Source organism: Aphis gossypii, chromosome 2 (genome assembly GCF_020184175.1).
Source record: "Aphis gossypii isolate Hap1 chromosome 2, ASM2018417v2, whole genome shotgun sequence".
Lineage (NCBI taxonomy): Eukaryota > Metazoa > Arthropoda > Insecta > Hemiptera > Aphididae > Aphis > Aphis gossypii.
Window position 1 is genome coordinate 43,456,197 of NC_065531.1, and position 16,707 is coordinate 43,472,903.

General features: G+C 27.9%; 2 protein-coding genes across 7 annotated transcripts; one reads left to right on the forward strand and one right to left on the reverse strand.

Moving 5' to 3' along the window:
- The first annotated feature begins 8,206 nt into the window (after positions 1-8,206).
- LOC126550065 (uncharacterized) lies at positions 8,207-9,093 on the forward strand. Of its 2 annotated transcripts, none has more exons than XM_050200901.1 (3): positions 8,207-8,566; positions 8,724-8,899; positions 8,982-9,093. In XM_050200901.1, exons 1-3 carry the CDS (start codon positions 8,434-8,436, stop codon positions 9,075-9,077), a joined length of 405 nt encoding a protein of 134 aa, XP_050056858.1. In that variant the 5' UTR covers positions 8,207-8,433; the 3' UTR covers positions 9,078-9,093. The 2 variants fall into 2 exon arrangements, with proteins under 2 accessions (XP_050056858.1, XP_050056859.1); XM_050200902.1 differs by having other exon boundaries at positions 8,985-9,093.
- Positions 9,094-11,552: 2,459 nt separating this feature from the next.
- LOC126550415 (death-associated inhibitor of apoptosis 1-like) lies at positions 11,553-13,651 on the reverse strand. 5 transcript variants are annotated; one of them, XM_050201894.1, is made up of 4 exons: positions 13,210-13,651; positions 12,673-13,116; positions 12,437-12,455; positions 11,553-11,702 (listed from the first exon to the last, which is right to left on the reverse strand). In XM_050201894.1, exons 2-4 carry the CDS (start codon positions 13,013-13,015, stop codon positions 11,600-11,602), a joined length of 465 nt encoding a protein of 154 aa, XP_050057851.1. In that variant the 5' UTR covers positions 13,016-13,116; positions 13,210-13,651; the 3' UTR covers positions 11,553-11,599. The 5 variants fall into 5 exon arrangements, with proteins under 5 accessions (XP_050057851.1, XP_050057850.1, XP_050057852.1 ...); XM_050201893.1 differs by lacking the exon at positions 13,210-13,651 and having other exon boundaries at positions 12,673-13,197; XM_050201895.1 differs by lacking the exon at positions 13,210-13,651 and having other exon boundaries at positions 12,441-12,455; positions 12,673-13,191.
- Positions 13,652-16,707: the final 3,056 nt, after the last annotated feature.

Sequence of the window (16,707 nt, forward strand, 5' to 3'; positions counted from 1 at the left end):
CAGAAGGCAAACTCCAGGATTTCCGAAGAAATCTATAAACTTTCGGACCCATAAAATGTATCAGGAGTGCAAATTGTTTTGTCTCATGAGAAAACCTATGCCCACGGGGATCTTGCGATGTTAGTTTGGACTGGACTTTAACAAAATTAGCAAAACCTTTATTCAGAAAGTTATCGCACATTAAATGAAAAAACTCTAATGTTGAAGACTTTTTTTCTTGGTCAGAACAATGCTTTTTAAGTGTAAGAAATTTTTTATGAAGATCATTAAATTTAGACTTTTGGATACTTAGCAGTTTGTTAAGTTTTACCTTTCGTGGTGTGTTACCGGACAAACTTTGATGTGTTTGAGTTTCAGACGTTGAACTGTTCCCTGATGAAAAAGTTAATGATCTCGATGCAGAGCTGGCTACAAAATAAAATACAACATTAATATAACTTGCTCATAATAGAAGTATAAATATAAGTAAATAGGTATATTTACTTTTAGGAGTTGAACAAGATATGTTTGACCAATTGATTGACGACAGAGATTTACTATTACTGTCAACAGAATTAGCCATTATTCCTGTAGACGTACCAGGAACGGGCTCCTCGGGAATCATTTCTAAATCTCTGGTTTGTTGCAACTCCACATCAGACCAGTTAAACACAGAAGGCACAGCATTATTATTCAGCCGACCATTAGTGTTGAAATCTGTCTCAACGAAGTGCTCCGAGCATAATCTATATGTAGGTTTACAAATGTATGGGTTCTTTTCTAATAGATCAGGACGGCGGCAGAGTTCAACCCACTTATAAAATCTAAAACATTATACAATTATATATTACAGTATTATTAGATTAATACATTATTAATATTTAATTAATTATAATATTTACCTTTCGCTATCCTTTGGAAATCTACAAGGAAATCTATGAAAAGTAACATTTGACAAGGATCCATACTTATTAGAACATATCAGACACTTCATAACCATTTTGAAGTGAAAATCAAACACAAAATTTGTAAAACAAAATGTGGTTCGGAATACAAAAAAAAATTGCGGACCGGTGTTTCAGTTGCAATTTTCAAAAATAAGATAAATGAAAACAATTCCAAATGGTGGACGGTAAACAACCCAACCCCGCGCTGAATACCCCACCATAGTCTTGGAACCATTTCTTTATAATCGGTTACCTTGGATCTAACATCATGTTGGTGTACGGAACCATTTCTTTGCTTTTCAGAGGTTCAGACTTCAGATCATAGGGAACCAATTCCACAATCAGCTGATCGAGTTTCGCTTCTATATTGTTCTAGGGTATTATGTATCATAAAACACATTTTATCTCTCTATTTCTACTATAGGTATCATATTAGCTCAACTTGTTGTAAAATCAATAGTAATGTTGGAAAATGTTGGTGCAAAAGTTGATGCAATTGTCTGCGATGGTGCAGCTACAAATAGAAGGCTTTGGGCAGAATTTGGAGTTAGTGGTTCAAAAAGTAATTTTAAAAACTTCTTTTTACACCCAACAAATGAAAAAAGGAAAATGTTTGTTTTGTCTGATGCTCCACATTTAATAAAAAATGTTCGAAACCGGCTTCACGATAAAAAATTCTTAAGGTACAGTCATTAGTTATAAAGAACCTTTAATTAGTTAAAAGTTAAATTATACTGAATACTCATCAGTACACCAGTTAAAACTAGATTTAATTTTCAAACTAATACAACTATAAAATGATTTTACTAATTTGCTATATTAGGTTAGTTCGGAAAGACAGGCTGTGAAATGGAATGACTATATTGAAGTTCATAATCAAGACAAACAACAATTGGCAAATAAACGTGTATGTCCAAGAATAACTGAACGTCACTTACTTTTAAATACATTATCTAAAATGTCAGGCAAGTTAGCTACACAGGTATTTCTAAGATGTAAATACTTGATACAGTTAATTTAATTTTAATAAATCAATATTTCATTAAAAAGGTGTTCAGTGAATCAATGGCAAATGGAATTCAATACTATAGGGAAGTGCAAAAATTACCAAATCTTAAAAATAGTCAGGAAACAGAAAATTTTACAGTTGTTTTAAATCAATGTTTTGATGCCCTGAATAGGAAATTCCCTGCAGAAGGCATTAAAAAAAAACAGTAATGATTTTAATGTAAGTTACAAGTTTTGTATCTAATTATTCAATTATATGTAAATATTTGACACCTACATAAATGAACTAATAATGATTAGATACTCGAAGCCACAATAAAATGGTTAGATGATTGGGAAAAGAATATGACAGATAATAAAATTTCAAAGGAAGAATATTTAACAGTGAGTACATCGGAAGGTTTGAGAGTGACTCTACATTCAACAATAGAGTTAACGAAATATCTATTAAATGATTGTAATTTTTCATATGTGCTAACTAATAAAATGAACCAAGATAAACTTGAGGTAATTAATATTGAAAACTATTATTCAGATTTGTATTGGGTTTTACATTATAATTAATTATAAAAAATTGTTTTAGTTATTTTTTGGAAAGGTTCGCCAGGCAACTGGTCCAAATGACCACCCTACAACGCCTACTTTTTTACAAGTCTACAATATGTTATCTTGTTATTCAATTTTAAAACCTCCCAAAACTGGGAATTGTACAATTTTGGAGACAACAGACAAACCAAAAATTACAATGACAGATATTAAAGATATATTTCAATCTAAAGAATCTGTTAGGAACAACAAAATTGAAACTTTAAAAAATCGATTAGACAATTTGATAAAAGAAGATAGCTGGGAGGTAGAAGATATTTTTACTGATCATAATTACTGTATTGCTTCAACTAGAGATTCTATCACCTACTATATATATGGTTATTTGTGTTACCAAATTAAGAAAAGAACTAGTTGTAGAATATGTTTCAAAGCAATGAGAGAAGATAAAATTAAAAGTTAGGTATTAAAAGTAAAATATATAATATAGTTTTATAAAAATAATTATTTAATATGTTTCAAAAGGAGATGATTCAATTCCAGAAGCAGCATTGACAAGTATTAAATCAAAAGGAAGATTAATACATCCAAATAAACATATATATTCTTTTATATCTGCCTGGGAAGAAGTATTTGAAATGTTCTGTAACAGTTTCAATGTGTTTGAAGAAACAGTAGATTATTTCCTAGAACACAAAACAAATCTATTGACTTTTCCTTGAGAGTCCCACAAAAGTGAAATTTTGACATATATTATAACTTATTACTTAACCATGAGAATGAGAAAATATTCACAAATGACAAATCAAAAACAAATCTAAGTAAGCTCCAAAAAGAAGAAATTGTCAAAGTTGGTAAAAACATAAAATAAACGTAACAAATGTACATATTTTTTTTATATACTTATAAAAACGTCAAAAACTGAGTTATTGAAGCTAATTAAAATGTAAATCATTATTAAACTTACTGTTTAGCACTACAGTATTGACTATTGAGCATTACCTAACTAATAAGTAATAACTATTATTTATTAATTATTATATTTTACTATCACTAATATCACTATTCTGTGGTGTTATCCTAATATCCTATAAAAGAACGTAATTCGTACTACTAACAGGTAGAGTGCAGTTACATCGCAAGTGTACGAACCCCGTACAACTTTGTGTCCGCTATCTTCTCCGTAGTGTCCAGTCCTGTGTAGTAGTTCATGGTCGTTACAAATTACAATACACATACATAGATATAACACACAAGACACAATAATACAATAATTGTACGCTAACGCGGCGACGACAAATCCCGCGACACTGCGTCCGATGGATAACACCGTATCACCACAACATATTAGATAACATAACGATAACATAATTTGTTAACATGATATTTAATATTTGATATAACCAATAATAAATTGGTAAAACCCAAACGGCCGTATCACTGTCTAGTGTATAATAAATTTTATCGTGGTCGGTTCCTATTTATATCATATTTATATTTTATGACAATTACCTTTTATTTCTTATCTTAAACTTATAGAATGTGCGTAATATAGAAGTATTTTCCTGGACGTGTATAAATATCGATAAGTTCATGTGTTATAGCTATGTAATGGATATTATTATTTCTATTATAATATGTATTTTTAATTAACTATTACATATTCTAACTATTATACCTACTACAGTACTAATTGCGGTTTTTTAGTATTTTATTCTAAGTAAATAATTATGATTATACAGTTATACCTATAGGCTATGAGATAACATTGGTACACGATAAAATAGAAAGGAAATTATTTTATACATATTTCCTTTGTTTTCGAAAATTGATGATTCACGAAAAAATACAGCACATTTATTTATCAGACCAAATAAACTAATGGAGGGCACGTTAGTCTCAGTAGTATCTTTCATAACTCAATTCAGCACATGTGTGTAACACCATGTATGGATATGTCCTGGAGATTTATTTTCAAGCCATGTAGTGAATCCTGCATACTGACCTTGCACGTTTGATGCACCATCTGTGCTATCTGAAATGCAATTAGCTATGTCAAGTTCATGTAATAATAACGTTTTTTTCAGTTCAAATAAATTGCGTCCCTCGCCTGAATGACTTCCCACCATTGATAATAGATGCTCTTCAACTCGATCTGTTACGTAGCGTATAATTATTGATAGCTGATCTTTAACTGATACATCTTGAATGCTGTCAATTTGAATGGAGTATATTCCTGCTTTTTTATGTCTGCTACAATTTTTTCTTGTATTAATGATTTAAGTATTTGTATGATATATGTAACTGTAGTTTTTGAAATGAAGGTGATACGATTTCCTCTGCCTTTAGTTATACTAAAATTTGATTCAAGTCTGTTTTTGCTTTTATTAATTACGTTTTCTAAATGAATTCTTAAAACATCGTCAAGTTTTGATATTAAACATAATAGTAGTATACATTTGTATGTTCTGCGCACTTTTGACTGCGGAGATTGCAAATTTTTAAGGGGGATTTTTCCCCTCAAACTTTTTTTTTCTCCGCTCTACCAGACTGCGGTGATTTTAAAATTTTTAGGTGGATTTTCCCCCTCAAACTTTTTTTTCTCCGCTGTACCAGTAAAAAAACACTGATTTCCAAAAACCATAATGTATGTTCTGCGCACTTTTGACTGCGGAGATTGTAAAATTTTAAGGAGGATTTTTCCCCTCAAACTTTTTTTTTCTCCGCTGTACCAGTAAAAAACACTGATTTAAAACCAATTATTTTTTCCCCTGTTACACATAAAGTTTAAACAGTGTATACACTATTTATTTCCCGTGTATCACAGACGGAGTATTCCGCTACAACCAATAAATTTTTTTCTATGTTACACATAAAGTTTAAGCAGTGTATATACACACTTCATAATTATATTTTTTAGTCATGTTTTTTTTTAAAAAATAAAAAATAATACGTTTTGGTTCAAAATAAAAAATATATATTTATATGTATTGTCTCATTATTCTAAATTAATTTTAAATTGATTAAACTAGTTTTCTTACTTCTCTTGTAAAAGGTACATATTCTACAATGCGATCATGAATTAATAAACAATAAGCAGTTACACCTGAAAGAGATTCTGATGCTTCAATTTCTAATTGAACATCTACTGATGAAGCTGTAGCTGAATCATTCTGTTTTGACGTATCGATAACAATAATTGGAGCTTGCGTTAGAAATGTAGATGGGCTTAATATCGGGTTCCGAATACTTTTTTCATAGTACGATTCTTGAAACGATGTATACATATCATATAATAAGGTAAAATTATTTTTAGCAAAATCCAAATTTAAATTATCATAAGGATATGCTATTGAGTTTAAAAATACTTTTACATTAGTTATATTACAATGATCGAATACACCACAATCTTTTTCTAACGAATTTTTAAGTCCCTTTTGTAATCCGATTATAATGAATCGAGGTTTTTCTAATTTTGAAGCAGTTTTTAGGTTCCATACAACTTTATTTGTGGTTCCGAGTTCAGGATATTCAAAAGTTTCAAAAGATCTGAAGGGGATAAACAAACTTTTCTTTTTCAATAAGTTTTAATAATTTTAACCTTTCTTCATCATCAACAGTAATATGTGGAACCTTCCAAACTATTTTTTTCAAAACAACTTTTCCAGAATTTGTACTTCCACTAGTAATTACTTTTAGAGCGTTTAAATCGCTATGACTTCGAGTTAATATTAGTTCTAATCTAGAATTAACTAATATCTTTTTAAAGTCTTCAAATAGACCTAACCAATATTTTAACGGAATGCATGCACTAAATTCTCCATTACTATTTGCTGGGTTTGAACTATTTTTAAATATCCAACCAGCATTTTCATAACAATTATAATTATCAGGTGTACCTGATAGATAACCTTTTAACGAACTGGTAATACCAAGTACACGTGTACTATCTACTTCTATTCCATTGATTTCAAGTCGTATTTGTTCAAAGAGATAGGAAAAACCGTTATTAGTAAGTTTTACTTTTCCAGCATCTGATACTTCACCTTCTAAATATATAAAGCTTTCATTCAGATACGGATAAACATCTGTTTGTTGGATTGATATACGTATTTCATCATTATTATTAAATGAAGTTGTATACGGTGTATATGAATGATATTCGATTTTCGTAATTTTAGAATCGGTTTCAAACGGTGAACTTATATCTAAAATATCACTTTCTGGCATTCTGCTTTAATTTATAACCTAAAGCCTTTAAAATTGTTTTATTTTTCGTTGTTATTTTTTTTACTTTATTCGATGTTACCGGTAACGCTTTAGTTATATGACTAGCAAGATTTATCTTTTGTAATGGGCTTATATTAAATTTTAATCCCATCTTAAGATCCGTAACGTTTAATATGTAGATTGATTACTAATTTTTCACCTAAATTGTTTATCGGATTATGATCTTGATCAACTAATTGTATAGTTATTAAATCGATATTTGTTTTATTTAATTTATAATATATTAGGTTAGTTGGAGATTGAATCAGCTTCGCCCCTATGTTCTCAGTAGGAGAAAACTCATAAATTGAATGACTTGGCATGTGGTTGTTGAATGAACCTTGAGCTATACTGCACATTACTTTTTTTGAATTAACATTGTTTAAATTTACCACTTTCTTTGAACGATGACCATCAATGTTTTGCAAGTGTGGTTCATAATTTGTTTTTTCAAATCCTAATAAAGGTCCTATACTGTTTGCTACGTTAAAACGTATTGTTGCATTACTGAATATGGTTGTCTTAAAATCTACTTGATCAATCCCGATATCAAAAGTTATTTTCTCTGTTAGTTGTATTCCAATGTATTCGTTAACATTATGAAAGTCATCTATTTGCTTTAAAATTTGATTTTTAATATCCTTAATACCGTAACACCCTTTTTTCAGTGTGATAAAACAGGTTGGAAATTTATTATTATTTAGTAAACGATCGGGGTTTTCTAAATGTATTTCAAACTGGTTATTAGTTTCATTTATGTTTGGAAATGTATTATATGTTTGTAAATTTAACAAAGCAATTTCCGAGTCATCGTACACATCAATTGCTGGAAAATAATGTACAGATAATGTAGTTGTATTACCAGTTAAACTTAATGTAATTGATTCATACATTGTAAAAATTCAAGACATAAATGTCCACAATTAATGAATTAAAATCTTGATAATTTGAATAGTTATATATAATCGTGTTTCCTTTGAAATAGTTTTGTAATTCAATTGGTGGAGGTAAATCACCGAAGCTATCAAAATATACAACCTTATCTTTAATTTTGTAAAACGCTACCCAATGACTTCCATCACCTGAAGATACGTCTAAGTTTAATATACCACATTCAATTGTTCGTGGTTTTTTAGGTAAGTCATCTCGTGAAAAGACTCCTCGGAAATGATTGATATTAAACTTTGCAATGTATTTTATAATGTCTCTAGATGTGAGTGGTCTGTCAGGTAACGTTTTTATCAGTTTTTTTTCCTTGATCCATTATTGATTAAATTCAATCCGCTACCTTTCTTTTTTTTCGAATTTTGAATTGCATTATAAACACTAGCACTCCCAGACATTAAACTACCGAGAGCTGATAACCCTGCGAAAATAGGAATTAGAGGAATCGCACCTCCTGTCTGACCTGGTGTTAAAATCAATCTTTTACCATTAGGATTTTTCTTAACCTTTCCTTTTTTTGCAGCTAGTGTTCTCTTTTTTATTTTTTTATTACTTTTATGTTTACCTTTATAACTCATACCTATTTTCTGTTTAACCTTCATCATACTTTATTTCAGTATTTATAAAGAAGTTTATAAAACCTTCACCAGTCTTATCTGATTTCTACTTACAGGTTGAGCACACTATCTTTCACTGGTTATAAATTTAAAAGATCCAGAGTATTTATAAGAAAAAAAAAATGGATTTGATTGAACAGAAAGATAAATTAGATATTTCGAACGTTGATACTCAAATAATAAAAAAAACGTCAAGACATGGACCGTTATTACCTGATACTATACGTGCTATTATAGTCGGTCCTAGTGGTTCAGGTAAAACAAATATAATGTATAATCTAATCACTCATGAAAACGGAATAAGATTTGAAAATATTTATTTATACTCAAAAACTTCTAATCAAGAAAAATATGTTTTATTAAAAAAAAATAATAGATGATATAAAAGGTGCTAACATTTTTATATTTTCAGACGCTGATAAAGTTATAAAACCGAATTTAACTAAAAAGAATTCTGTAATAATTTTCGATGATGTTTTATGTGGTCCGCAGTCGATAATAAGAGAATATTTCGGAATGTGTAGACATTCAGGTGCTAGCTCTGTATTCTATTTAGCACAAACATATTCTAAAATTCCGAAGCAACTGGTAAGAGATAATTCAAATTTATTAATAATTCTAAAACAGGATGATACAAATTTAAAACATATATTCAATGATCATTCATCAGCAGATATGGATTTCTCAGAATTTCGGAAAATTTCTCATTTCTGCTGGAATCATAGTGATTACGGATTTATGGTTATTGATAAAACACGTGAAATGAATGAAGGTAGATATAGATGTGGTTTTCATACTTTTATTAAAAAAAAATAAGTATATAATATAGTTGTAATATAGACAAAATCTACATAGCATTATCTTTAGTTGAAGGAAACAGATATATTAAGTTCATTATTTTCAATGAATAAAGATAAAGTTTTGTTAAAAAATTTGATATTATCAAAAAAAATATCAAACGTAAAATAATGAACATGAAGCGTGGTGTTATAGATTCTGATAACTATTTTCGCGAAACATTTATACCTTTACTCAAACCATTGACTTCAATTCCAGAAAAAAACACTTCATTTATTTCTGACACTACTAAAAAAAAACTACCTTGATCACTAGTGATGGAGATAGCGAAAACGAATCAAATTCATCGTTCGATAATTTTTTAATTTCTAATCCTAAATTACAGCGATATGATAAATCGTATGGCATGCATTATGATTCGGGAAAATTGATGAAAAACAATTAAATGAGGAAGTATTGAAAATAAATAACACAAAAGTTAAAACTCCTTCTCAATTAAAATTAAAAGAATTTGATAACTTTTTATCTAGCTCAGGCGCAAAACGAAGAAACATTATTAATGATACAGCCATATCAAATGAACCATTTGATTTTTCTTCTTCAGTGATTAATTCTAAATTTGAAGAACCTCCAACTGATCAGCTATTTAACTTTAGTTTATCACCGTCAGTTAAGAAAGGATCTGGTTTATATAAAGATGTAATACCTCGTACACAATTAGTGTATTATGATGATCCAAATGAATTAGTTGTTAGATTAAATCTTTTAACATCGTCCCAAAATGCTGGTAATACTGGTGTAAATAATGAAATCATATCTATTATAGAAGAATTACGTGAGAGGAATATTATAGTTTAATGTCTACATTAGAGGGTTTAGCTAATGAGCTACATCGACCTGCAAGAAAAGTATTTCCAAGACGTAGTATAATAACACGATTTAAAGATGACCTTTGGCAAGCTGATTTAATGGATATGCAATCTCATTCTAAACAAAATCTTGGTTTTAAGTATATTTTAGTTGTTATAGATACATACACGAAATATGTATGGGTAGAATCATTGAAAAATAAAACAGGAAAAGAATGTACAAAAGGTATGTTTAATATATTAAAACAAGCTAATCCAAAATTATTACAAACAGATAATGGTACAGAATTTTATAATAATCAATTTCAACAGTTAATGAAAAAAATAAAATTAGACATTATAGTACGTATAGCGTTATCAAGTGTTCAATTGGAGAACGTGTTATACAAACTCTAAAAAATAATATATACAAACATTTTACTGCAACAGGTACATGGAATTGGTATAACAAAATATCAAAAATTATTTATAATTATAATCATACAAAACATAGATCAATTAAATGTACACCATATGAAGCTAGAATAAATACAAGTAAAATCAAATCAAATATACAAACAAATAAAACATTATATAAACCAAAATTTAAAATAATGATAAAGTAAGAATATCAAAATATAAGCATATATTTAGTAAAGGATATACACCAAATTGGACAACAGAAATTTTCACAGTTTCAAAAGTTTTACATACAGAACCAATAACTTATCAGCTAAAGGATGGATCAAACAATATAATTCTAGGTGGTTTTTATGAGCAAGAAATTAAATTGACTGATTTTCCGAACACATTTCTAATTGAAAGTATTATAAAAAAAGTTAAAGATAAAATGCTTGTTAAATGGATGGGTTTTGATTCCAGTCATAATTCATGGATATTATCGAAAGATATTATTAAATAATTTTTTTTTATATATATTTTACCTTTTTATAAAAAATAAAAAAAAAACAGTATTAAATTAAATTATTTTAGTTATTCATATAATGTTTTCCTTTCACTTTGAACGATACCTACTGATGATAATAATTTAAATTTTAGAAATAATTATTATCACTAGATAGCGTGGAAAAAACACCTACTGATGATAATAATTTAATTTAGAAATAATTATTATCACTAGATAGCGTAAAAAAAACACCTACTGATGATAATAATTTAATTTAGAAATAATTATTATCACTAGATAGCGTGGAAAAAACACCTACTGATGATAATAATTTATTTTTTTAGAAATACTTAATATCGATTTTCTTAAACATAGTGAATATTAGAATAATTATTTTTTTAATTTATAATGTTCGTATGCTAGTGAGTTAATCCCATCGTTTGTTATAAAACGTTTATCATCGTTACCACTTAGTACAAGCTTATTCATTGTTTATATTTATTATATTATATATTATAATATATTATTTATATTTATTTTTTATCATTTAGATAAAAAAAAAATAATAATAATTCATTTATAGGTTAAAAAATAAAAATAAAAACAAAAAAAATAAAAATAAAAATAAAAATATTGAAAGTTAGTATACAAGTGGTATTAATTTCACATTTTTTTTTTTTTTTTTTTTTTTTACAAGAACGATAAATTAAAATAAATTAAGAAACTTTTTTTATATTACATCACTAAATCTTGTAATATCATGTTCGACAATGAATTAAAATGAAATTGTAATAACTCGTACATAAATGAACAATCTTCACTTTGTATATTGCTGTAGCTGAAATCATAATTTTGAATATATTGATTTGTAAATTCGTTTCGTTTCGTTGACAAGATGATGGTAACCCATTTACGTCAGACTTAATTAACGTATAAGCTGTATCAAACGTTTTTTGGTATGATTCCAATTTTTTCTGTTTTTCAACAATATACAAGTCAATACAATGTTGTAATTGTTTCAAACGATGAAGATCAATATGAGATAATGTTATATAATTATCATTAGAATATAAAACTATAGTTGATTGGTTTACATTAACAGAGTAGAAAAAATAATCAGCTAACTGAACACGTTTACAACGAGTATGCAAATTTTCGATAATTGTATTAAAATTGTTTTCCCACATTAACTTACACCACTGATCAAGATCTAACGTTACAACTTTTTTAGTTAATTTACATTCTAATAATATAATAATTGAAATTTGCTTATTAACTAGAAGTCCAACGGTTACACTTTTCTTACTAAAAGGACGAATATCGAACACAGATTTTGATACAACGATTGATGGATTCATATTGATAAAATAAAAAAAAAAACAGTAAACAGTATTTTTTTCTAGAAATATGAATATGATCACTAGACAGCTTAGCTCAAACTAACAAGTTTTGTTTATCCATACATGTTATATACTAAACAAATGTAAGGTTACAAAAGAAAAAAAAAAAGAAAAAAAAAATGTGAACGTATAGTGTCTAGTTGGATAAACAGTAAAGAGTTATTATACTTACCTACCTAATTCGATAGAACCTGAAACATTTTTTAAAAATCATTAACATATTAAATTTAAATTAGACGCGTTATCCCACTAGGCTATACGTTCACGAGGTATTAAATAAGTTATTAACACATTTAAGTTTATTAAATTCAGATTTTTTTTATTGAAATATAGAAAGTTAAATGAACTAAACAACAGTATCATATGACCTTGATCCACAATCACAATCACAAATATCGATAATCTTACCATATTTTTTTACTACATTTTCAACAAACTGATTTCCTTTTGATAATAATACAAAAACACATTTCGGATTCCATCTTGAATGTTCAATCCATGGATTATCTTCTTTTTCCCAACGATGCAATATAATACCGCAGCAAAAACATTCAACAATATCTTTTTTCCCTGAATATATAAAACCGCTTTCAGCTAATGAGTATTTATCTTGAGATGAAGTCAACGGAAATAAATTGAATGTTTTCAATCTTGATATAAATGTAGTGAATTCTGGATATGTAGGATATGCATTGTTTCGTACTAACGAAACAAGTGAACAAAAACTGTTGTTAATTTGTTGAAAATTCATTTTTTATAAAAAAAAAATAAAAAAACTTAAATGAATTAAACTTGATTAAAACTAACAGAACCTGATTGAACGATGGTTGAATATTAACTGAACTGTCTGAACTGAAATGAATTCAATAAAACGACTTTTATCTATAATTTATTAAAAAAAAAAAAAAAAATGAAATTATTGTGTAACCTGAATGTTTAACTTACAAGGGAAATAAATAGTGTTGAAGTGTGTATACACTGTTTAAACTTTATGTGTAACAGGGGAAAAAATAATTGGTTAAAACTATATCTTAAATTTTAAAAATATCCGCAGTCAAAAGTGCGCAGAACATACATTATGGTTTTTGAGAATCAGTGTTTTTTACTAGTACAGCGGAGAAAAAAAAAGTTTGAGGGGAAAAATCCCCCTTAAAATTTTACAATCTCCGCAGTCAAAAGTGCGCAGAACATACATTATGGTTTTTGGAAATCAGTGTTTTTTTACTGGTACAGCGGAGAAAAAAAAGTTTGAGGGGGAAAATCCACCTAAAAATTTTAAAATCACCGCAGTCTGGTAGAGCGGAGAAAAAAAAAGTTTGAGGGGAAAAATCCCCCTTAAAAATTTGCAATCTCCGCAGTCAAAAGTGCGCAGAACATACAAATGTATACTACTCATAATATTTCTAAAAAGTTGCCATGATTCACATTATTATTTTCTAAAGTATATGAAGATTCATTTGTATGAGATCTGTAACTCATACTATTTTTTCCGCTACACTTAATAGTTTCAATTATTCTTTCTAGTACTCGGTGTCGTTCCATAACTTCTTTACATCGAATTTCCCTGGCTGATGAAAACAACATGTGTGTAATATTTGCTCTATGCTCATGATAAAGAAGAGCATCCACTGATTTTGCATGGTAAAATGTATCATCGTGTTCCACGATACGTTTCCAACTGTTCATGCCTAAAGTAAATGGGTTGCTATCTGATGATGCACAAAATGCAATGCATACTGAACAGAATAATTTACTCTCAGCTTCAGAAAAAGTCAACCATTTTCGATGTATCCCGTCTGTACGTTTATATGTTTTTTTGGATTAAATGGAATATTAATAGTAGGTTGGTATGGATGAAATTTAAAAAATGCATCAACTTCATACTTCTCTGGTTTTTTTAATTTGTCAATAATGTTTGTTGCATTTTCAAAATCCACAATAGTTTCTTGATTATTGTCTTGTTTTTTTTCAGTACTACATATAAGTTTTATTGAAGTCTGCTCACATTCTAACCCATTTGTACTTGTATTTGGGTTCATCATTGATAAAGTTGGATTTTTGAGGGTAACTGATTCGTTCAGAACGTTTTCTTTCATTGCCATATTATGATTTATTTTTTTAATAAACATGTATCTTACGTTGCCACATCTGTTTGCTTCTTTATTTAATAATTTCGCCTTCTTATCCCGTTGTTTTTCCGCATCTCCTTTACGTTTTTTTGTTTCATCAATATTCATGATTGCTCTCTTAAAATAATTTTTTTAATTTTTTAATTTGCAGGGTAGATATTTGGTTCTAAAAATTTTACAAAATATAACAATTAAGGATGTTTGATGTAACCAAAAGTTAAATGAGGATTATTAAAATATAGTAAAACGCTAAAACCCTCTACTCAATTTTCAAGCCTTAATTATTAAAATTTGTAGTGAACCGGTCTTGGTGAAGATGGCTCAACACGATTTAACGACGAAGTCCACTTTGTCGTATGTCTTCTTCAGAGAACGTAGGAAATTTGAAGTCAATAAACAACTCGTTTATAAGTTTGAATCGAAAGTTATTTATTTACTGAGACAATGTATAATAGAAGCTAGCCCGATGTGTTGTTAAGTATAGAACAACGCTACCGGGCTATGCGTAAGTGAGACTTAAATATGTCTAAATCTTAATACTACCACAACCTTTTTTATATTAAACTATTAGGGGCGTAGTCCCCAAAATATACGTACGTGTCATGGTAAACAAGAAGTTTGACTATACATTTCTATTTCGTGTTTACTATGACAAATTATTTGCATACGTAATTTTAATTCTAAGAACTTATATATGTATAAACGATTATTAAAACTATGTTCGTAAATCCTATTACTAATTATCTATTATTAAGTATAATATATTAATATTCAGTATTCTAAACAACTAATATCAGCTCAGGGTAACAAGAATAATGTAATATTTTACTTGAATATTATATGAATATTCAAAAACTGCCACTATTATTCTTTTCTATATAGTTATTTCTAATAATTAATTAACGATAATTAAATACCATAAAATAGGGTGAATAGAAAAAAATGCAAATGTAAAATTTTGTAACTTTGATGTCCACCCTATTTGCTATCAATAGGTATATTTATTTTATATTATTAATCGGTAATCGTCAACCAGTACAAAAGTATATTTTCCTTCTGTGGCGTACAAACACTAAAAAGCTACATAGGTATCATAATTCTTTTTACTTTTTATAGTATTAAATAAAACCATATTGAACATTCACTATTTATAATGTTTAATTATCCATAATTTTAAATAAAACACTTAAAAGTAAAAAATATTTGAAATTTTCTATAGAAACTTTAAAGTTTTTCTCTTTTTATTACTGAACAACTTCAATTTATAATATAACTCAATAGTAATTTATCATGTAAATAAAATTATATTTTATATTATAGTTATAATAAAAATACATAATTATAATTGAATAACATAAATAACAAAGTAGAGTTAAATTATTATTTATTAATAATAATCTAAAAATATTACGATTGGATGCAGAGCCTTGGTTTTTATCAGCATTTTTATTCAAATACTATAGAAAATATAAAATATGTGGTCTTAGGGAACCGTAACAATATGAATTAAGAAGAATTCAATTTAAAAACGCCAAAATAACAACACACGGTGGGATTCAAAATTCAAATAGCTTATAGGGGATAGCCGGATAGGCCTCTAAAACTAATAATTCTATTACATTTTCAACCATTTAACCAATTTTTAATAATAATTGAATATAGATTAAAATGCATAGGCATAGGCCTTATAACAATAACTTTACTTTCTTTACAATAAATTATAATAATATATTATTTAAAAATTGATTGACTTACTTACCTTTAAAAAGCTGAGGTTATGATCGTAAACATTGCTTCGAAAGTAATCTTTCCATTTGATAATACAAAATACAAATGAACTACCTAATAAGTAATATTTATATTTTATATAATATCACAGACGACAGCGTTGTTAGTCGCGGACGAAAACAGTATATTTTTAAATTATATAACAACAATAATACATCGAATTAATAATATATCGTTATCGTATATTATAAACAACACGGCGACGGCGGCCGGCAGGCGGCAGCATAATTTCTATTTATATAAATACCTTATGTTTCTTAGAAAAGCAGAAATATATTTAATGTACGATTATTATCGTATTGACGTATTATTTATGTTATATTCTATAGATTTTAAATTTACCAAAAACTGATAAACTCTTATTATAATCTAAAAATTGTAATAAGTTACTTGTACAACCAAATTGTCCGGCCCCATAATTCGATTATTCGACCGGCCCATCGGAAAATTTCCCGATCTCCCAATCTGCCAGTCCGCCCCTGGTAGACAATCTGTATTTTATTATTGTTATAAATAATAACCTAAC